At 50.1% G+C, this 22,209-nt stretch overlaps 2 protein-coding genes across 3 annotated transcripts; one reads left to right on the top strand and one right to left on the bottom strand.

Moving 5' to 3' along the window:
* Positions 1-1,158: 1,158 nt before the first annotated feature.
* Positions 1,159-19,193, top strand: ITFG2 (integrin alpha FG-GAP repeat containing 2). Of its 2 annotated transcripts, none has more exons than XM_030321478.2 (13): positions 1,159-1,410; positions 6,288-6,383; positions 6,940-6,981; positions 7,168-7,339; positions 8,050-8,189; positions 8,661-8,809; positions 9,201-9,298; positions 9,478-9,531; positions 9,624-9,715; positions 10,450-10,567; positions 12,086-12,259; positions 12,350-12,509; positions 17,929-19,193. In XM_030321478.2, exons 1-12 carry the CDS (start codon positions 1,315-1,317, stop codon positions 12,451-12,453), a joined length of 1,335 nt encoding a protein of 444 aa, XP_030177338.1. In that variant the 5' UTR covers positions 1,159-1,314; the 3' UTR covers positions 12,454-12,509; positions 17,929-19,193. The 2 variants fall into 2 exon arrangements, with proteins under 2 accessions (XP_030177338.1, XP_030177337.1); XM_030321477.1 differs by having other exon boundaries at positions 1,216-1,410; positions 9,201-9,304; positions 17,929-18,314.
* Positions 15,012-21,538, bottom strand: NRIP2 (nuclear receptor interacting protein 2). Its single transcript, XM_030321479.1, has 6 exons — positions 21,146-21,538; positions 17,361-17,513; positions 16,166-16,248; positions 15,692-15,813; positions 15,443-15,495; positions 15,012-15,104 (listed from the first exon to the last, which is right to left on the bottom strand). Exons 1-6 carry the CDS (start codon positions 21,395-21,397, stop codon positions 15,012-15,014), a joined length of 756 nt encoding a protein of 251 aa, XP_030177339.1. The 5' UTR covers positions 21,398-21,538.
* Positions 21,539-22,209: the final 671 nt, after the last annotated feature.

A 22,209-nucleotide genomic window follows, 5' to 3' on the forward strand; every position in this document is an offset into this window, starting at 1 on the left:
CCCCTCCGTAATTAGATAATATATTTAAAGCATTAGGTACACCTGTGTGACACAGTACCTTTGAATAGACCCGGCCAACCCCACAGTATATGTATCACCAAAAACAGAAACATGAAGGTATCTGCAGTCCCCAGCGTTTGTCTAGACTGCCTCCTGTTTACCGTTTTGTTTGCTCTTCCTTGTTTTCATCTTACCTGGCTGTCAGATCCATTGGGACCTCTGGGACCAAATGTGTCATCCCCCTCTCACACTCCCAGGCAAAAATGTCCTGCTTTTCAGTGCCTTCTCCCATCATGCTCAGATATAGAAAGCGGGACCAGCCCCTGGTCCAACATCCCCAGGTGAGGTAGATATTATTTTTACAATGTTGGCTCCTGAAAAACCAGTGCATAATTGGCCTAGAGCTGCAGATCTGAACTTTAAAGTGTATTGAACAACTACAGAATTTTGCAAATAATACTTCTGATGCCCTGATTGATGAGGCACCCCAAAGAAAGACTTACTTAATCTTGCTGAACCTGTTTTTCTCATCCAAAAATACTGAATAATAATACAAGCTCTCAGGGTTGTTGTGCTCATTACGTGAAACAATATACATGAAATGTGCTTTACAGCAAGTGTAACTAAGGACCTTTCTAACTAAGGACCACAAAAGCATACACACACCATTTAAAAAGTCATTTTCACGTGATAAGCCAGTATATAAAATATACATATATAAATATTTACAATTGAAACAAAGGTTTCACAAAAAGAATACTTACTACTCTAGAGTCACTTGGTATTTTCTATTCTATTGTTTTTTTTTTTAAATGCTGGTTCAATTCACTACATTGTTTGCAGGGCTCCTAACAGGTAACTTATAGTTGTTTCAAAAAAAAAAATAAAACACAAAAACACTGTTGGAAACCATACAGTTGTCAGTTATTACGATTATTATGATTCCCTGGTTTAGTCTAATGGCCTGGAGACTTCAATGCTAGGGCAACAAAGGAAGAGGTCAAGGTTATTAGGTCTAACCCCGGACAGCCTGTTGCCTGGGGAACAGATCCCCCCCCCCCCCCATCAAGATTGGTCTACCCAGGCTAGGAGTGGCCCATGCCCCTGTCACTCACATCAGATAAGCCCGCCCCCAAGTTCAGAGGGCTAGGAAGACCCACCTCCTCTTCCAGGTTAAGCGAGAAAGGCCGCAATTGGAGGCTTGAGCGGTGACGTGACTTTCCGCTTTGGCTGGCCTTCCGCTTGGACTGCTCTCAGGAGGGGCTCGGGGAACATTTAGCGGGCCTCCCCGGTCCCTCGGCCCGTGCAAGTGAGATGAGGTCGGTTAGCTACGTGCAACGCGTGGCCCTGGAATTTAGCGGGAGCCTCTTTCCGCACGCGATCTGCCTCGGAGACGTCGATAACGATACGGTCAGTGCATGCGCACTGCGAGAGACGCGACCTGGCTCTGCGCCAGGGTAGGGCGGGGCCGGGGAAATGGAGAAGCCGCCCTAGGCGTGCGGGGGGGGCGGAGCGCGTGCGCGGTGGGGCTGCGCGGTGACCTAAGGAGAACTTGGCAGATAGCTTAGGTGCCTGGAAGTCAGGTCCGAATTGCACTGCTTCCCTGCCCTGGTGTTCTTTTAGGGACATAGATAACTGATCCTTTGCCTAAGTCAGTAACTGGTTCACAGTAGGAGCCTGGTAAACCGGTGGCCAGATATCCCGGCTCACTGCTTCTTTCCTTACGCAGGGGCATCACCTCAAATCACTTTGCCTTTCGAAGCCTCCATAGAAGCTTAAAACGCGCCTTTGCTGCTCTTACACGTGGCTCCTTGCGCCGGAACACACTGCTGTACTTTTCTGCCTCTCCACCCCACCACCCCATTCCTAATGCCGAGTTTCTGTAATGCCTGGTTTCTGTAATGCCTGCTGCATAGTACACCAAGCGTATGGCAACTTGAAAGCGCTACACCTTGGTTGGATTACAAAAACAATTGACATCTACCATCTCCGCAGCTGTTCTTTTTCTCGTTGTTGAAATGCATTAATACAGATAAAGCAGGTAGAACTATGCCTGGCCCACAGTTAACACCAAGTGTTAGTGTTGTTAGTATTTGATTCTGTTTCTGCAAATGTTTATTCAAGTGCCCATTGTGTGCGCCAAGGACTCTGCTATATTCTGGGAATTCCAAAATGAACAGGACAGTCCCAGCCCTCAGCTAGCTCACAGTCAGGTAGGGTGATAGTCACCAGAACAACGAAATGTAAGGAGGTGCACTGATGAAAATATGTAGAGTTTTGAGGTGGAGCATCAGAGGGGATGGGGGCTGTTGCTGGTGTGAGACACTCTTAACAGACTCTTTTCATTCATTATTCCCTATTTTTAATGCAAAGCACCTTATTGCCATCCTCTCCTACCCTCTGCCCCACCTTCCTATTCTGCCGGCTTCTCATCCTCACGTCCCTAACTGTTCTGTGCTCTCTTCCCTGGGGGAAAAAAGGGCTAAAACATACCCCTGCCCCCAGCCTCCTTTGTGCTGTCATAGAGAAGATATTTTATGAAGCCTCTTTTGGCTCTACTCCCTGTAGGGAGGAAGGAGTTATTCTCATAAATTTGTATTGTTTTTTGGACTTTCACATTTCGTAATATGCCAAGCAGTACAATTTTATGAGAAAATCAAGAGAGGCATTTTCAAATAGTAAATTAACAGAGTGACTTTAGGCGTACATGATTTTCCGTGTTATCTGATGGTCTTCTTTGTTTAAAAGGGAAAAATACCTGCCTTTTTTCGTAGCTTCATGGCATCAGCTTTTTTGGAAATTGTACTTTTCTGAGTAGATTGCACCAATACACTCAGTTCTACAATATTAGATATATTGTACTACTTTTTTTTTTTTTTTTTAACCCTGAGTTGTAAGCTCCATAAGGCTGGGGATTTATCTGCTTTTTCACTGCTATATTCCCAACACTTAGAATTGTGCCTGGCACATAGTAGGTACTCAGATGTTTGTTGAATAAATGAGGATTGTTATGGAAAGCAAATGTGATTATTTGTCTCAAAGCAATTTGAAGTGTTTTGCATGTTATTGATAAATATAATTGAAAGAAGGGCAAGTAGTTGAGAGCGTTGCCTAGTGGTACATGTATGTATGCACGTGGTACATTCAGCCTGCATGAGTGTGGATAGAAACGCTGTTATTAGTTCAGCATTTGGGGCAGGAAAAAGACTTATTTCATCCTCATAAATCATTAGCCTAACGTTCTTTGAAACTAATTTGTTTCCTGGTAAGTTGTTGGGGAGGGGAAGCCAGGAATAGAATGCACACCCTGTAGGACTGCCCATGGAAGCCTGGCTACACCAGGGGAAAATCTCTAGAAGGCTATAGCAGACCAGAGATCTCTCCTCCTGCCTCCTTTAGTATTATATGGCGACTGTACCCTCTAGCTGGGGTTTCTTAGCGTCCGTGAGTGACCTCCAGAGGCCAGAGCCAGGATCAGCCGCAGGGGAGCAGAACTGCTGGGAAGCATTATAGCTGCCGGGAAGCAGATGGGCTAGTTTGGAAATGTCCTCTTCCAGGAGGCCAGCCATTGCCTCAGTGTCATTGATTGGTCTTGCTTGTCATTGCCTGGCTGGGCCACATCTACTTGGTCACTGCTCTTACCATACCCATGTCTGTGCCCTTGTTAAAACTGTAAGGTCCCCCTCAGTAGGGAGTCTGTGGCATTTATCTTTGTACCCCTAACTCACTATCTACCTTTACCTGGAAACTCAAGGGCTGACTGAGCATTCCCTTTCATTCTGATTTTTCTCTGTTTCTTAAAATCTTTTTTGTTAATTGTCTAGTAATTAAACATTTATCAGGGCACCTGGGTGGCTCAGTCAGTTGAGTGTCCAACTCTTGATTTCGGCTCAGGTCATGATCCCAGGGTCATGGGGTCAAGCCCTGTGCTGGGCTCCTCACTGAGCATGGAGCCTGCTTGGGATTCTCTCGCCCTCTGTCTCTCTGTCTCTGTCTCTCTGTGCCCCTCTCCCCCACTGGCACTCTCTCTCTCTCTCAGATTAAATTGAATTTGGGGCACCTGGGTGGCTCAGTCAGGTAAGTGTCTGATTTTAGCCCAGGTCATGAACTCATGCTTCATGAGTTCGAGCCCCATATTGGGCTCTCTGTGCTCAGCACAGAGCCCACTTCAGGTCCTCCGTCCTACTCTCTCTACCCCTCCCCTACATATGCTCTCTCTCAAAAATGAAAAAACAATTTTTTTTAAATCAAATTTAATTTAAAAGAAAAGCAAACATTTACTGAGGTGCTGGTATGGACTATGGCATTTGCTGAATGGATGTATAAAAAAAGAATAGATTGTGTGAAAGATACCAGGGTCCCTAGCCATGGAGGCCTTTTAACTAGAGGCTGAAAACCACTTGGTATTAGTGCTTGCTGTATGCCAGTCACTGGTTTGTTTGTTTGTTTGTTTGTTTTTTATTGTTTCTTCACTTTTGAGAGAGAGTGGGAGTGGGGCAGGGGCAGAGAGAGAGGGAGACACCGAATCTGAAACAGGCTCCAGGCTCTAAGCCGTCAGCACAGTGCCCATGAACTGTGAGATCATGACCTGAACCAAAGTCGGACACTTAACTGACTGAGCCACCCAGGTGCCCCTGCCAGTCACTTTTTTAAAGGCCTTCCTCTGTTAGCTCAGTTCTTAGAACAACTTTATTCAGTAAATACCCTTATGATCTTTGTTTTATAGATGACAAAATTTAAGCATAGAGAGCTGGGTTCAAATCCAGGCAGCTGCACTGAGCCTCTGTGCTATGCAGCCTGCCCCTGGTGTGTCTACCAAAGTCCTCTGGAGCAGCCGAAATGGAAACATCAGGTGGAGAGAGTTTAATGTCAATAAACTTGTTTTATGCTTCTGTGATCTAATATTCCCACCAGATATAATATAATATAATATAATATAATATAATATAATATAATATAATAATATAGTATAATTCCCATAACTATTAAAAAAATAAATCGAAGATTCAAATCAAGTAAATCATTGATAAATCCCAATTCATTTTTAACTTTACTTGTGACCTGTTATGTCTTTGTTGCCTTTAGAATTAAATCTCTTGAGAATCTGATATTCACTCTATTTTGAGAATAGGAAGGGGGTGTTGGCTGCCCACCCTTCCACCCCTTCCCTCCCCACCACCCTCCCACTCCTTAACAGGGGAAATCAGAAAGCCACTTGTGGAAACAGGGTTTGGTGCTACCTTGTTATCACTGTTTACCCCTAGAAAGGCAGGCAGCCTTTGCCGAATGACTGGGAAATGGAGTACCCAAATACAAATAGGAAGAGACTCCCTTCAGGGAACCCCCCTCCTGAGAGCTGGGCCACCACTTGGGGGCGCCAGAAGCCCAGAGCACAGAGGAGGCTGACACCAGCAACCCCTTCGTGCTGTCCCCTCCAGCACCTCCATCCCCTGTATATATTCACTCATACACACCAAGTTCAAAAGGTCCCCTTTTCTTTGCAGCTGACTTGTGTTGGGGTTGGAGATGTTTGTAGAGGAAGGAGGGCCCCCAGAGCTGACCTTGTCTTTTTATTTGGCCCTTGATTAAGTACGTGGTCTGAAGTTCAATTTTCCAAAAGTTCAATGTTCTAGGTTGTTTTCAAAACATGTCCCATTGGCAATGGACAGATTGGAAGAGCTGAAATCAGGCAAGCGGGTCATGGAGCTATTCACTTGTCAGACTTTTCTGGGAAGAGTCATAGATTCCGTGTTGCCCCATTCTGCTATCCTCCTCTGACACACACACACACACACACACACACACCCCGACAGGGAAAAAAAGAAACTCTGGGAGAGGTGCCCGGTGGCTCGCTCAGTTAATTTCGGCTCTTGATTTCAGCTCAGGCCATGATCTCATGGTTCGTGAGTTCAAGCCCACATCAGGCTTACCAGGTTCCACGCTGATAATGTGGAGCCTGATTGGGATTTTTCTCTCCCCCTCTCTCTACCCCTCTCCCGCTCAAGGCCGCGCTTGCTGTCTCAAAATAAATAAACTTAAAAAAATTTTTTAAATATGAAATTTATTGTCAAATTGGTTTCAATACAACACCCAATGCTTATCCCTAAAATTAAAAAAAAAAAAAAGAAACTGGAAAACTGTGGCTTTGTTGGTTGCAAAAGATTTTTACTAAAGTTGGCGAAGATACAAATTAAGGTCTTATGATGTCCCCAGGATGGGCCTAGAGAAAAGCTTCAGGTGGTTCCATAGGATCCCATCCTAACACTGTCTTCTCTCTCTGTTTGAAGTTAAATGAATTGGTGGTGGGGGACACCAGCGGGAAGCTGTTTGTGTATAAGAATGATGACAGCCGGCCGTGGCTCACCTGTTCCTGCCAGGGCATGGTCAGTATTCAACTTCCTGGGGCGTAAGGGGCAGAAGGATCCTTTCTGTGCAGGGACTATCAAGGCTGAGCCATACAGAAACCCACCAGTGTGTCCCAGTTCACCAGCTATTCAGCCAGCCACTGCTTCAGGGTTCATTCCATTCAGGGAGGGAAGCCGCTGGGCAGTGCGCCTCCAGCTGGTGGGTTGTTTTTTATCTTCTGTTTCCACGTGGCTCTCAGTACTTTAAAAACTGCCAAGGTCATCTGATCTCATAAAGTATAGTACAAAATGGGGGTAATACTTTGCATAAGTCTAGAAATATGATAGATTGGTTGTATTAGATATATCTTTTGTTTTGTCTTGTTCAGCCCAGACAGACTTAACTACTTGAGGTCTCCCTACTGCTCTAGGTAAACCAGACTTAGAGCACAAGAACGCGATTAACATGAACTATCCGTGTAGGTCATGTGGCACAACTTTTCAGCAAATGATGGTAGTTAGCAAACCCTCTCCTTGCTTCACTGAGATTAGAGAGTACTGGTCTCCTTCAGCATGTCTCCCCTTTTCTTTGCAGCTGACTTGTGTTGGGGTTGGAGATGTTTGTAATAAAGGAAAGGTAAGAACTCTAGGGGACGTTGGGACTTCGGTAGAACTCCAAGGCTTTGCCTAGATTGCTCCCCCTCTCCTGGTGGAAATCAGTTGAGAGTTAAAGGCTTTAGCCCTCACTTCTGTCCTTTAACGACCAGGCTTGTGCCCAAACTTCCCTCCCCAGCCATCCCTCCTATGCCTCTGCCTCTCCCAGAACCTGGTGGTGGCGGTGAGTGCTGAGGGATGGTTTCACCTGTGTGACCTGACGCCTACCAAGGCCCTGGATGCTTCTGGGCACCACGAGACCCTAATGGGAGAGGAGCAGCATCCAGTCTTCAAGCAGCACATCCCTGCCAACACCAAGGTCATGCTGATCAGCGACATCGGTGGGCATGGCTGTCTCCGCAGGCAGCCAGGGGAATAGGAGTCAATGGGTAGTAGAGCAGATGTCACGGGATTCAGGGAGGTAGTTAGTATTCATGGGTGCAATTATTATGCATTTTATGTTGAGTTACTAAGCTCCCATTATAAACTAGTTATCATTCTAAGCACTGTGATTGCAGCAGTGAATAAAATGGACAAGAATCACTGCCTTCTTGGACCTTTCCTAGGAAGGACAGAAAATAAACAGTGTAAAATATTTTAAGAAGATTAAATAGTATATTAGAATGTAGTAAGTGCCGTGGAGAAAATAAGCCACAGAAAGAGGCTAGGGAGTGTCAGGGTAGAGAAGTAGAGCTACCAATTCTAAATGGAGTTATCTGGAAAGTCCTTTCTGGGAAGGTGACATTTGATCAGACACTGAAAGTGGCAAGGGAGTGAGTCGTACAGATACAGGGCTGATGTTTCGGCCAGAAGCTGTCACGAAGGTGATGGTATGTGGCATGAATCAGGACACCCGAGTTTTGTGTCTGAGGGAAGAAGCACAGCACAAAGTGTGTGAGGGGACTAGCGCAGCTCTTGGGGTCTGAAGTTGTACCGGGTTTCGGCGCAAACGCTGGTGATGTTAGCAGGGGGCGGAGAGGACGTGTGTGTAGGATTCAAGCTGATGAACACGCATGTGGCTCCAAACTCGTCCTACTTTCTGGACCCACAGATGGAGATGGGTGTTGTGAGCTGGTGGTCGGTTACACGGACCGTGTGGTACGGGCTTTCCGCTGGGAAGATCTGGGTGAAGGCACTGAACATCCAACAGGGCAGCTGGTGTCACTCAAGAAGTGGACACTGGAGGGTCAGGTGAGAGGCTGAGCGGGGGTTGCTCAGGGAGCCCAGGGAGCAGGGAGGAAGCCCTCCTGTAGGGGCCCTCTTGAGAGAACAGTCGTGGGTCAGGGTTTAGAGTGGGAGGAAGGGAAAATCTCCTTGTTGAGAGAAATCCAAAGAAGAGAGTTTCAAATCAGGGTCTTAGGGGAAAATTACTAATAAGAGGCAAAGAGCACCAGGCTAAGAGTTAAGAGTGTGCTTGAGGGTGTGATGTGCTTTGTGTCAGAGTGTGGACCCTGGTTGAGGCATGCACAGTGGAAAGCAGATGGGCTATGTGGAGACGATGGCACGAGGCAGGAACCCTACAAACTCAAATTCTTCCTCCTGCTGTTGCCCCGCAAGCCTGGGATACTGTTCCCAGGGCCCCTGCCCCACTTCTCTCCCATGCTCTCGGCAGGGTCCCATTTCTGTCCCCAGCCCCCTTTAAGGCCTTGTTCCCTGGTGCAGGTGGACAGTCTTTCAGTGACTCCAGGGCCCTTGGGTGTTCCTGAACTGATGGTGTCTCAGCCGGGCTGTGCTTACGCCATTCTCCTGTGTACCTGGAACAAGGACACCGGGCCCCCTCCCACCTCTGAGGGGGCCCCGGAGGGCAGCAGGTAAGGGCGCAGACCTGTGGATGGTGTGGTTGTGTGGAATCTAGATGGGCTCCTGGATGCACTGGCAGTGGACAGGACTGCAGTGGGCAGAGCTGCTTCGGCTGGGTCCTGGCACAGCACCTTTGCCCCATTAAGGAAAATGATTTCGGGACCCAGGAAATCCTGGGCTTTAACCTCGTAGCACCTGGAAAAGATTCCAAGATTCTAACTTGGCAGCTCTGTCCCTCTCTTTTCTACTCACCACATGGGCCAGACAGGGTCAGCAATAGATTTCCAGGCTGATTCACATTCTAGAAGTTCGTACAGAGATCGGGGCCACAAACGTCCTGCAGAACTAGGCTCATTTGGTCCCCACTTAGTATCCATCCCACCCCACCCCACCCCCACACAGGGAGGCCCCGGCTGCCCGAGATGTCATGTTGCACCAGACTTCCGGCCGCATCCACAACAAGAATGTCTCCACCCACCTCATTGGCAACATCAAACGAGGTGAAGGTGGGATGGGGACTCAGGAGGGAGCTGAGGGGCAAGCATCAGTCCTGGGAGAGGGAAGATGCTGGGCCTTCCCTTCCTCCCTACCTTGGGCCGCCTCTCACCCCACCCTGTGTGCTCTGACCTTGCCCTACCCTTCACATTTTCTTATTCCTGTCCTTCTGTCCCTCCTGCAGGCCACAACTCTGAGATGGGTGGCTCCGGCCTCTTTGCCCTCTGCACCCTGGATGGTGAGTTCCTGCTGGGGCAGGAGGCTGTGTGCCTGTGGGGTGTGCTCAGGGGTCCTTGTCCTGCCCACCCCGGCCTGCCTGTCACCCTGCAGGGACGCTGAAGCTCATGGAGGAAGCGGACAAGCTGCTGTGGTCAGTGCAGGTGGATCATCAGCTTTTTGCCCTAGAGAAACTGGATGTCACGGTGAGAGGAACATTCTTACCTTCTTCACGTGGAGAGATGTGATGCAAATGAGTCCATTCTCACTTCACAGTTCGCTCTCGATGTTTATCTAAGTCTCTTCAGACAGACTCTTAACTGCGTCTCAAGTGAGTCTTTTTCCTAACTTCTCAGGGCTTAGTACCATCTCTGCACTGCCGCGGAATCTCTCGGCGGCAACTTTTCCAGGAGTAATGGCTCCAAAGAGAAATAATTTATTAGGGTCCAGAAGTGAGTTTTTGGCCTCAACTCCAGATGTATGTTCTGTAATTTTTTTTCTCGTCTATCTATGAGCCTCTCTTTACCAAGGCTGCAGCCCCAGAATCTGCGACACGGGGGCATACTTTGCCGTTGTGCATGTGTGATGGTAGGAGAAAAGGCACGAGGCTTTGAAGTCGGTAGAACAGGCCTGGGTTTGAGTCCTGATTCTGTGCTGCCTCCCTTCTATGCTGTGTGACCACAAGTGAGCGACTTCATTTCTATAAGCTGAAGTTTCCTCCATATAAAATTGGGAATAATGGTGTCTCTTTCATCAGTTGTTTGGTGACTGGCTCACGGAGGAAGTTCAGTAAGAAACTTAGGGCTGCTTTCCTTCCCGGCTGTTGGTCACCCAGAACTAGGTCCACAAGTCCTTTATGTGCTATCCAGACCCATCGTTCGGGCTCTTCTATTTACCAGCTCCCTGCCACCCCTGCATCCTTGTCTCTGGCCTTTTTCAGGGCAATGGGCATGAGGAGGTGGTTGCCTGTGCCTGGGATGGACAGACGTATATCATTGATCACAACCGCACCGTCGTCCGCTTCCAAGTGGACGAGAATATCCGAGCCTTCTGTGCAGGTGGGACCCCACCCCATGGACCCTCTCTAACCACACTTGTATGCCTCTCATTTCTACTCTCTCTGTGTCCCCTAACGTGCGTCTTCATAAACAAATGAGCTCTTCAGCACTTTTGTTAGAGGGTGATGGTGGGTACTGAATTACCGTCTGCACAGTTTTAAATAAGGAATGAGAGACAGTGACAGGTTCATCTCTCAATATCTTAAAGAATGGGATGAGTTCTTAGCATCTGCCCGTCTGGGATGTGTGAAGGCATGGGAAAGTTCTCTCCCATCTGAGCATGTCAGAACTCTGTGAGGAGCATTCTCCCAGACAATTTGCATTTGTTACAAATCAGGGACTTGGAAAGCAGTCCTGGCTTTTTCAGGTGACATGGGGAGATCTTTGGTTGCTGAAATGGTAAGAATTGTACAGCGCTCTGGTGTACGTACTCCAGTGACCCAGAAGGTTAAAATGCCTTTGAAGAAGGGACTGCCACCAAAGAGAAGCCTTAGTTTCTTTTCTTTTTCTTTCTTTTCTTTTCTTTCTTTCTTTCTTTCTTTCTTTCTTTCTTTCTTTCTTTCAGAGAGAGAGAGAGAGAGAGAGAGAGAGAGAATCCCAAGCAGGCTCTATGCTATCAGAGAGAGCTCACAAACTGTGAGATCATGACCTGAGCTGAAATTAAGAGTTGGGTCACTTAACCAACTGAGCAACCCAGGTGCCCAGCTTTAGTTTCTGATCGTGTTTTGCTAATCTACCCCTTGGACTACCAAAACTGTCCTTCATTCCTCCAAGGCTATCACTAAGATGGGAAAATCAGCAAAGCACTTTTGTGGGGCCATTCTGCCTTGTGGGTTTTTTTTCTTTTTTTTTTAAATTTATTAAGCCATCTTACCATAACTCAATGCCTATTTTTTTTTAATGTTTATTTATTTTTGAGAGAGAGACACAGTGCAAGCAGGGAAGGGGCAGAGAGAGAGGGAGACAGAATCTGAAGCAAGCTCCAGGCTCTGAGCTGCCATCACAGAGTCCGACACGGGGCTGAGACTCACAAGCTGTGAGATTATGACCTGAGCCGAAGTCAGACGCTTAACCGACTGAGCCACCCAGGTGCCCCCCATGGTGTTTTTTCATATCCGAAATGGGGAGGTATTTTACCTATTTTACTGAGTTCCCAACACAAATGGATTAGAAAGAGGGCCTTTAGGGGCGTCTGGGTGGCTCAGTCGGTTAAGCATCTGACTTTGGCTCAAGTCATGATCTCACAGTTTGGGAGTTTGAGTCCCGCAACAGGCTTGGAGCTTGTAGCCTGCTTCAGATTCTGTGTCTCCCTCTCTCTCGCTCCTCCCCCACTCATGCTTTGTCTCTCAAAAATAAATAAACATTTTTTTAAAATTAAAAAAAAAGAGGGCCTTTAGCTTTCTGCTTGACGTCTGTGGGAGGGTCAAACTGCTGACTCCAAGGCCTGCATCTTGTTCTCTGCCCTTCCCCACTGGGACTCAAATTCTCTGACCTTTGTCTCACCCCCACACCCTGCAGGCCTGTATGCCTGCAAGGAGGGCCGCAACAGCCCCTGCCTCGTGTACGTCACGTTCAACCAGAAGATCTATGTGTACTGGGAGGTGCAGCTTGAGCGGATGGAGTCGACCAATCTGCTGAAGCTGCTGGAGGCTGAGCCAGAGTTCCAGAGCCTGCTGCAGGAGCTGGGCGTGGGTGAGTCCCAGGAGTGCTTCGGGCCCGAGAAGCCCCGTGCCAGGTGCCCACAGATCCACAGCCTCTGAACCGCCCCTTTCTTGCCCTCAGATCCTGATGACCTCCCAGCTGTCCGCGCCCTGCTTCACCAAACCCTCTACCATCCAGACCAGCCCCCACAATGTGCTCCTGCAAGCCTCCACGATCCCACCTAGCTGGACTTGCCCTCTTAGCTGAAGAAGGAGCCTCCTGAACCAACCCACCCCCCAAGGTATCCATAGTGCTGGCAGGATTGGGAGTAGACATCACAGAGGAGCGTGGAAAGATGGCAGCAACCTTAGGGAAGCTGTGAACTATAGCCTTCATGGTCTCCTTGGTGAAAGAAGAGGCGAGTTGGCCCTCGGCCCTATTTCCTTATGTACCTCACCCATCACATCAGCAGAATCATAGAACCCCAGCCTCATTCCACATCATCTGGGACTGCCCCCTTCCTAGACCCCGCCCCCCCCCCCCCCCTTCCAACTCTCATTGTGTGGAAAACAGACTTGTTCATGAGGAGGGAGCACAGATCCTTTGCATGGCTCCGATGCCTATAAGGAAACCAGGCTTCGGAGCCAGTAGGGCAATGAGATAAGGGCTCCCCGCATCCCAAGCTCCGTCTTCCATGGCACAGCTCCAAGTCACTGACATTAGGTATTATTACAGGAATGGCACACTGTTTTGCTTTTGAAGCAGGGGTCTTTAATCATCTTACAGTCTGGTCTTAATTGTTCCCAGCAACGCTGAGATGATTGTCTTCTTTTTACCAAAGAAACTGGGCTAGCACTTTCTCATTTTGCCATGTTGCTTGTGCAACTTTGTGGGCCTTGCCCCCACATCCCCCCAAAACACCTTTAGAATCCAATGCGGGTTTATGATCCAGACCACAATCAGAATTCTATCTTGGACCATTTATATTCCTTCTGCTCTCGATTCTGTGCACCGTTAGTTAGTGTTTTTCACGTTACAGGCTGCGATTCTTTGGTGGGTTGTGGTCAGCATTGTTTGAATAAACGAAATGGGGTAGAATAAAATAGAAGGAAAAATATTAGAGAGTCATACTCACAGCATAGGGAAGTATTGTTTTGTTATAACTGTACATGTGCATGTGCATGTGCGTGTGTATGCTAACTGCTCTGTAAAATGTATTTCCTGCTGTGAGTTGTGTTCAGAGGAGTCAGAAAGCCATTGCTCTCAATTATATTAACCCAGCCAGACGGGTCAACCTGGGGAAAGGTCCACATTCACATCACCTTTCTGTAAGGGAATAAGGGCAGAGTTACCAATTCGGACTCTGATCGACATGGAGGGAAACCAGAGAAGGACATGAGCATAGAGAAACAGGTGTTTATTCAAGTGGAGAAGCAGCTGGGCTGAAGGCCTGCCACTGGGTCCGGGGTCTGCGGTTATAGAAGCAGCAGGAGGCAGGAAGGAACAGGCAGAGCCAGGAAAGCAGAGTTTATGGGGCAAGGCAGTGAGGGACCAAGGGTACCCACATTACACGTGTGGTAGTGAGCCCCCTCCTCTTCTCTTGAGGTCAGGGGACTCAGCTGGGAAAGGCAAGACCAGATGTCACAGGGCAGCTGGTTCTCCTCTAATCTACCCCAGGCTCACAATCTTGTTTCCACCCCAAGGTCCTAGTTCCCTAGCTGAGGTTAGTTACATCACTGTCTTCCTCTCCCCTTCGTCCGTGACTTGAGAGACTCAAACCTGCCAGAAAGATGCTCAGGGTGTCTGGCTCCTTAAGGTTTGGGTTCCTCTCTTTACAGTGAAGATGAAAAGCCTCCTTGTTTTTGTGCTTTGGCTCAGAGCCTGGCAAGGGATCAAAATAAGATTCCAAAATAAGACAAGCTCAAGCTCAGGAGGCCAGAGATGAGGGGAAGGAAGAACGTCTAATGAGGTGAGTAGTTCTAGAAATAAGAAAGACTACTGGTTAGGTTCCAAGTCTGAGTACGGCCAGGCCCTGCCATCCTGTCCACCTTGTGGGGGCAGTTCCCAACAGGGCTCCTCGCCATCCCCCTGATGTGTAAAAAAGCAAGTGGAGGAGGAGAGACACCTGGAGAAATGCTAGAGGTACTCCCAAGGTTTCGCACAGGGAAATCAAATAATAACTGACTTCTGACATTTGCAACCCCAGGAAAAGTAACTGAGAAAGCTTCTGAAGCTCCTCTGCCAACTCGCCTTTCTACTGTACCGGAGTATTCTGTTTCCTGTTTCTTCCCCCACTCAGCTGTGAGCAGATGTGCGCAGAATCAGAAAGGCAGGCGGCAGCAGGGACAGGACCCCTGGTGGGTGAGATGTGGCAGTCTAGTTGCAAGAGGTACTAAGCCCCAGGAGGGGAAGGGAGAGGCATGGGAGTGAAGGCCACCGAGGGGTGTGTGGGGTGGATCCGGAGGCAGGTAAAGGACAGTACAGGCTGCAGCCTTTGACTTGGGCCGGTTCCTACCACGCCACGCTTACATCCTTTTCCACAGTCCTGATTTGGAGGGGAACGGGGAGGCCAGTCCCCTGAGATCATGGGCCCTCTTTCTGGAAGTCTTCTGGAGGATTGGGCAGTTGCTGAGAAGCAGAGAGGAATGTGGCTGACTGAGGCCAATGGGACGGCAGGGTCAGGGTGGTGACAGAAGGGACAGACGTGGTAGTCCCAGGTACCTGGCTCTAGTAATGCCCCACTCCCCAACATGGCTCTTCCCCGAGGCAAGGTCCTTCCCCCGGGGACTGACTGGTTCATCAGTCACTGGCCAGGCTCTTGGTATAGAGGCAGGAAGGGCAGCTCTGGGAAGGGGGCCCTCAGCCGCAGCACTCCATGCTCGAGGTCGATGCAGCACTGTGGGGGGTGGGGGGAAATGTGTGCTTCTCTCAGCAGGTAGCCTCTCCCTCAGCCCTCCCCCCCCCCACTTTCCACAGCCCCCAGCCCCCTGCTCCTTGCTCATCCCCCTGTTTCCATTCACCTGGAACTCTGGGGTTGTGGGAAGTGGGACCTGGTTCTTATGCTTCACTTGTGGGCAAATAAGGAACCTCTAAGGAAGCAAGGTGAAATCCCACAACTCTGAGTCATTCTCATCAGAAGCTGGCCCACACTTCCTCACCTGTGCCTTTTACCTCTTTATCCCAGCCCTTTGGGTCAGGCCCCAAATGTGGGTCAAGTGCCCGCATCCTTCTTACCTTGAGAGAAAGCAGAGTCTGCAGTCCAAGACAGAATTCAGGACTCTCAACATCTGCAGGAATCGTTTGAAAACAGAAGAGGCTGGAGGGCACCCAGGAGTCACGGTGCCCTGTGAGCACTCACTCCTTGTCTGCCCTCCCCACCCCCAGCTCTGAGGATCTGGGCCCAGAGATTGGGGGCACCTCATATGGTGCCAGGAGAGGAAGGCGGAAGAGGAAGAAGAGGCTGTGAATGAAGGGAGGACTCACCCACAACCTGGGCTGAGCAGGCCACCGTCTCCTGGCCCAGCTGTAGCTCCAGCTGCTCCACCTGCGTGGGGGGCCCAGGTGCCACGTCCCCACCTGGGGCTTTGAGGACCTTCTTCCCTAACCTGTGGTTGGGAAGCAAGGGTTATGGCCACCACAGCCCCCAACCCCAACGCCTTTGTCAGCTGACGCCCCTCCCCCTACACGTGGGTTCTCATCCAATCCCTTGCCCCCACGTGGGGTCTGAATCCTTGTCTTCTCTACCAGAGCCCCCATCCAATCTTTTTTTTTTTTCCAATTATAGCTCTATTGGTATATAGTTCATATACCGCAAAAGTTACCCTTATATAAATGCAGAGGTTTTTAGTATATTCATAGAGTTATGCAACTACCACTACTATCTAATATCAGAATATTTTCATCACCCCCCCTAAAGAAACCCCATCCCCCATCCATTCTTTTAGGCCGCACTCTTACCCCAGGCGGCTGAGGCACCCAGCCGAGATCTGGTTGTGTTGGGTGCCTGTGTCCACGGCCACCCGAAGCTCCTGGTCTCGGCACTGAGAGAGAGGGTCGCGGGGAGTCAGTGAGAATGGATTGGGCTTGGATCCTTCACCTTTCCCAGCCCTTTAATGACTCCCTCTCAAAAATGAGTGAAGGGAATGAACCAAGCCTTTCAGAGTGATCTTTATGGCACTCATGCAATTGAGGCAAAACTGGCTCTTAGATGGAGGAATCAAAAAAGGAAGTAGAGCTGTCTATGGGGAGATCATACACTTGGGAACCACTTGACCAGAAATGGAGATCTGTTTGTGTAGAGGAATTCTTGGGACGCCGGGGGCTTAGGTTAGAGAGGTCTAGGTGAGGGATACAGGAGGGGTGAGAAGACCAGGCTGTCGCGCCGGGAAGTTCAGATGAGGGTAAGAGACAGGTTTACCACGGAAACAGACGGGTTCACTTTCTTCTGGATATATACAGACATTTGTGGGTACACTTGGACATCCCAAATGCATGTCATTTTCTCAATCCAGACTTCTGCTGAGCACCTGCTATGTGCCAGAGATGTTGCTGGAAGTTACACCAATGAATGCTGTGCTCAGGTGTAGGGGAAGTGACATGTAACTAATGCATGGTAGAAAGTTTTAAGGTCTATGAAAGGGTTGTCAATAAAGTGTCCTGGATATTGAGAGGGAGGGGAGGCTCTTTCTCCCCTGGGGAAATCAAAAGGTTTCAAAGAAGAGGTAACATTTGAGGCTTTAAAAGGTTCTAGAATGTGGCCAGAGACTGGAGAGCAGGAAGAGGAAATGCCCCACAAAAGTGGTGGCAGAGGAGTGGTGGGTGTTCAGTACCACTGGGGTGGTCAAATGGGTCCAGAGAGGACGAGGCTGTCATCGGGAAACACTGGCAAGTATTTACACGTGCGCATTTGGAGATTACATTTGATAAAAGGGTTGGCACGGACATGTGGAATTGCACGGAGGGAAGATGGGTTGAGGTAGAAAGTAGAGAATGTACAGGATCCCATTTTTAGGTCCAACCTCAGGGGAGAGGTGCTTTTTCTCCCTCCCTCCTTCCCTCACCACCCAGGGGAGGAAGGAGAGTGGCAAAGTGAGCCGAAGTGAGCCGTTCACAGGATCATTCATGAAAGCCAGTGCCCTGGGAGGCCTCTCACCTTGCAGTTCACCAGAAGAGCAGGAATCTGTGTCTTGCTGGTCTTCCTCCTGCTCTCCTGGCTGTGAATCGGGGCCTGCGCGGGGGGAGACTCCCCCTGAAACCGTCTCTGGTTTCCCTCCACCAGGCGTCTTTGGATCACACTGTGCGGCTGCTGGCTCCGTCACAAAACAAAGAGGGCAGACAGGTCTAAACCCAAGTATCCAGGCCACTCAGCTCTCCCACCTTAGATCTCCCACGATGTTCAACCCAACCCCACCCCAGTCCCGCGTCTCACGGGAGTAAGAAAGGGGCAGGATCTTACCCAAGTCCCAGCCGTCACATCATTATAGCAGAGTGAACCCTCGTATCAAATCATACGGTTTTGCTGAGACCCCAATAGATTGCTCAGCAATGAAGAAATGAGAAAAGAACAGTCCATTCTAGGTTAGACCAACCTATTGACTGCCAAGACCTCTCAGGAGCTAGTATTATGCTTGGGGAACTTTTTGTCTCAGGTCTACAACACATTTTTAACATTTTTTTCCCCTTTGTTTCCCCTTCTGACCTCATCCTTCAATGGGCTGCAGATCCCAGAGTTGATGTTGTGATGGAAGTCAGAGAAAAAAAGTCACATCTTCAAAACAAGGATGCTTGAACCATCCCTCGCCTGAAACCACCTTCACTCCATCTGGTCAATTTACTAAGTTCTGCCAGCTTTGTCTCCTGTATTTATAGAGTCCAACCCTGCTTTGTACTACTGCCTTTATTCAAGCCTCAGCTCAGCTGTCCGGGATCACTGGACCACCTCCCTAAGTTCCTAAGAACTGGCCTCCAGTACTGCTGTCTCTCAGATACACCTGCTTGAAGCCAGTGATTATCTAAAACCCTTGCTACTCGGGTGCTTGAGTGGCTCAGTCGGTTAAGGGTCTAACTCTGGATTTCAGCTCAGGTCGTGATCTCACAGTTCGTGAGTTCGAGCCCCATGTCAGACTCTGCACTGACGATGTGGAGCCTGCTTGGGATTCTTTCTCTCCCCCTCTCTCTACCCCTCCCCAGCTCAGGCTCACGCTCTCTCTCAGAATAAATGAATAAACTTAAGAAAAATAAAGCCCTTGCTACTCAAAGTGTGGTCCTCAGATATGTAGCTTTAACATCACTTGCCATCACTTGGAAGCTTGTTAGAAATGCAGAATCATGACCTACTGAATCAGAAGCTTCATTCTAATAAGATGCCCTGATGATTCGTGTGCATGTTAAAGTCTGAGAAGCAGAAAAGGAAAACAAAACTAACCATATTACTCCTGTTTAAACTCCCATCAAAGCATGCCTGCTTCCTGTTGCATGATAAAGCCCAAACTTTCAGGGGATGCACAGCCCAGATGACCTGGTCACGGCCTCGTCCTCAGCCTTGTCCTTCTCGCTGCCTATCTGCCCCCATTGACCCTACTTGTACCGCTTGTACCAGGCTGCTTGCTCCTGGCCTCCACACATTTGCTCCTGTTCAACCCCCTTCCTGAGACGACTCTCATTCTTCTGTGGGCCAGACTGGATGACTGGTTCAACGTACTTTGTTCCGGAGCTACTCTTTATTTGGGAGAGAGGTTTTTGTCTAAGTCTGGAATTCCATGTGTGTCCTATAATTAACACAGGGTTTACCTCCTCCAGGAAGCCCTCTCTGACCTCTTTGTACTCTTCATTCCACACGCCAGGCTGGGGCCAGCATCCCTTCTCTTAGCTCCCTTTGTCATGCTTCTCACAGTTGTTATTTGTGGCTTTTACTCTCCCATTAGCCTAGAGAGCCTGTGACATCAGATCTTTATACCCCAAGGCTTAGCTTAACATACAGTAGGCACTCAATAAATGCTTGTTGAAGAATGACTCTATCTGTCCAGGCTCCACACATCCTTCTCCACCTGCCCTTTCTTCTTGGGAACGTGGGATTGTTTTTCTACCCTTGGTTTAATGAGCCCCTTGAGACTTGCTGCTCCCGCCAGCAAGGCTGCCAGCAGGAGACCCAGGTCTGGGAAAAGGGCAGTGAACTCCAGGGCAGGCCAGAAAGAGCAGCTCTGCGGTTCCCAGCTCTCCTCCCACCTTTCCCACGATGGACACAGCCTTCAGGCCCCCACTGCTGTGAGGTTTGCTCCAGAGTTATCCTAAGGAGGGAGACGGTGGGGTCCCCCCAACCTGTTGTGTCTTCACTGCCAAAGCCACACAAGGTAACTGCTTGAGATCAATTTGGGACGTCCTGAGGCAGTGGGGTGAGGTGAAAAGCTCAGGACTTATCAGAAGGCTGGATCTGCCACGCTGGGATGGTAATGTTAACAGAGCCTCCAATCCAGGGCCAGATGGATGTAGGGTGGTCTCCAAACCATAGAGGCTCAGAGGTCCTAGCCACCGGGAGCCAAAGCACCAGCTTCCCTGCTGTCCCGTTTCTCCCTGTTTCTCAGCTGTGCTCTCTGTGTGTGTGCAAGAGCAGCCCCGAAGTTCCCTGAACTGAGATCTCGGTCTGGTCACTTTTCCTGTTTGGGAGCTGCTGGGATGAGGCCGGGAATCTGCTGGCCTCTGGGTTGGGTTCCTGGAGGAGGAACATTTCGTCTGAGAGGAATCTGGTAGGGCTGGGTCAGGAAAGGGAATGAGGGGCTGCGTTGGCTGAGGCCCCTAGAGTTGACTTCGTGCCCTTCAGGTTGGAAGAGTGTCCTCCTCTCAGACCTTCTGATGAGGAAATGGGTGAGGGAACAGTGTGCTTCCAAGCAAAAGCCTTCCTTTCTTCTAGAAGAGCCACAGGCCACAGAGGGTTCCATTTTCTCTGGGCCCTACAGAGCTTATTTTCTTCCTCAAGCTAAATGGAGTCGTAGCTGGAGAAACAATCATACTCAGACCTTAGATAATGCTTTCTATTTTCCAGGCTCTTTTCTAAGCCCCTTATAGGCATTAGTTCGTGCAACTCCCACAGCAACGCCATGAGGGAGATACTACTAATTTCGTCCTCATTTAGCAGATGAAGAAACAGGTTCAGAGACATCAAGCAATTTGCCTAAGGTACTAAGTGGCAGGGCCAGGATCTGAACCCAAGCAGCGTGGCTCCAAAGCCCATGCTCTTCACCACTGTCTCGGTGGGGGCGGGGGAGGGATGAGTGTACGCAGCTGCCCCTGACCCACTCACCTCCTTGTTACACCCCCACCCCATTCCCTCTGGAGGCCATGGAGGCCCTGCTGCAGGGAGATGGAAAGAAAGAAGCCTGGAAGGGCCATTGCCCCTACGAGGAAGTAAGGGGGCACTCAGGGGGCTGGTGGCCCAGGCAAGAGCCATATGAAACCCTGAGGCTCTGGAAAGGACAGAGGCCCTTAGTGCTTCCATTCTGGAGGGAAAAGGCAAATGGATGGTCAGAGCTGGTAGGAAGGAATCCGTTGTTTAGGGACAGGAGAGAAACCATAACCCTAAACTGGCCAGGCCTCCAGGCCCTCCCAGCAGTAAATGACTGCTCCAGAAGGTTCCTGTGTCCTTGTAAGCCTCTTCTCCTAGAGAGCACAGTTCCTCATCACCCCCAAGATAAGTCTTGGGCTGTGTGAGAGAAGCTGACTGAGCAAGGAGACTAGGCCCCCAGAGCCACCGAGCCACGGGAGCACCCCCAGTGAAGAGTCTGAGGATGGTCGGGGTGGGGCCCCTCCACCTGGGACTACCTCTGCCCCACTCTCAGCAAGGGAGGGGGGATCTGAAGGTTAGGGTCTGCAGTTTCCGGCCCTCCGCCCCCTCCCCAGGATATAGGAAGAGAGAGGGGAAGGGTGGGGAGAGGGCTGCCTCACCAAGTCCTTGGAGGTGCCGAGCCTCTTGAGGCTGTCCAGGGGGAGCAGGTCGGCAGAGTCCTTGTGCAGGAACTGGGTGGCCTGTCTGAGCCGGCGCTGCTGGCTCAGGGGGGCTCGGTCTCGAAGCGCTGCCTCCTGTCCCCTCCTCCTGGAGTCTCCCTCCACTCTTCTGGCCTCCTGCCGGGTGGCCCCTGCGGGGCTCCCGGAGCTTGATGAGCAGGGCGGGGGCTGCTGAACCGTCCTCGTCTCCATCCCCTCTGCCCCGCCACCCGTGGCCCCGCCGCTTCCCGCCTCCCTCAGTTCCGGGTCGCAGCTCTCCTGACAGGAGGGTCTCCCCGGGGGACAGAGTAAATCAATAAATAACGTGCGGGAGCAGCCGCGTCAGACACCAATTTCCCCGAGATTGCAGTAGAGGGAGTGAGGCTCCGGCTGGAAAAACCCAGCACTCCAGGAGGAGGGGCGGGGGTGGGGGTGGGGGGTGGTGGTAGGTTCTGCAGCGCGTCCAACTCCGGGGTCCTGGTGGGAGCGGTCGGTGGAAGGGGTGTGTGTGTGTGTGCGCGCGCGCGGGCGCCTGCAAGCACGAGGGGTGTGACGGTGTTGTAAACTGTCAGGGTGTCCGTGCCAGCTTGTTTGAAAGGCAGTGTGTGGGTGTTGGGAGGGAGTCAGCCTGCGTGTGGGATGCGGGCACGTGCGGCCCTGTGCGTGTGCCCTCCCGTCTCCTCTTGGGCTGCCCCGCTCTTTTCTCCCCTGGGGCCCTCTGCAGTTTGGGCTTGGGGGGCAGGCAGGCCAACAGCCAGGTTCAGAACAGAGACGGGGGCCTCAAAATGGTCTTCCTCCCTCTCCTTGTCAACAGGAGAGGCTTCACCCTTCTGGGTCTCGACCTTTCGGATGTGGCGGATGTCAGAGTCTTATTTATTCTGGGTTCTGGATTCCAGGGGGGCAGCAAGAGCAGCTCTGAATCTCCCCACAAGCAGCGCCCCAGCATCTCCCTCTCCTTCTTCTTCTTTTTTTAAAGTTTATTTATTTATTTATTTATTTATTTATCTATTTTGGGAGACAGAGAC

The sequence above is a fragment of the Lynx canadensis genome, chromosome B4 (genome assembly GCF_007474595.2).
Source record: "Lynx canadensis isolate LIC74 chromosome B4, mLynCan4.pri.v2, whole genome shotgun sequence".
In the NCBI taxonomy this organism is placed as follows: Eukaryota; Metazoa; Chordata; class Mammalia; order Carnivora; family Felidae; genus Lynx; species Lynx canadensis.

Excerpts from the sequence above, each read along its gene's own strand:
- NRIP2 (XM_030321479.1), bottom strand. The coding sequence starts at position 21,397 with ATGGAGACGAGGACGGTTCAGCAGCCCCCGCCCTGCTCATCAAGCTCC. Across the intron at positions 16,249-17,360 it reads CTCTTCTGGTGAACTGCAAG|TGCCGAGACCAGGAGCTTCG; the intron begins GTGAGAGGCCTC and ends CCTCTCTCTCAG. Across the intron at positions 15,105-15,442 it reads AGACTCTGCTTTCTCTCAAG|TGCTGCATCGACCTCGAGCA; the intron begins GTAAGAAGGATG and ends CACCCCCCACAG.
- ITFG2 (XM_030321477.1), top strand. The coding sequence starts at position 1,315 with ATGAGGTCGGTTAGCTACGTGCAACGCGTGGCCCTGGAATTTAGCGGG. Across the intron at positions 10,568-12,085 it reads TATCCGAGCCTTCTGTGCAG|GCCTGTATGCCTGCAAGGAG; the intron begins GTGGGACCCCAC and ends CACACCCTGCAG. Across the intron at positions 12,260-12,349 it reads GCTGCAGGAGCTGGGCGTGG|ATCCTGATGACCTCCCAGCT; the intron begins GTGAGTCCCAGG and ends TCTTGCCCTCAG.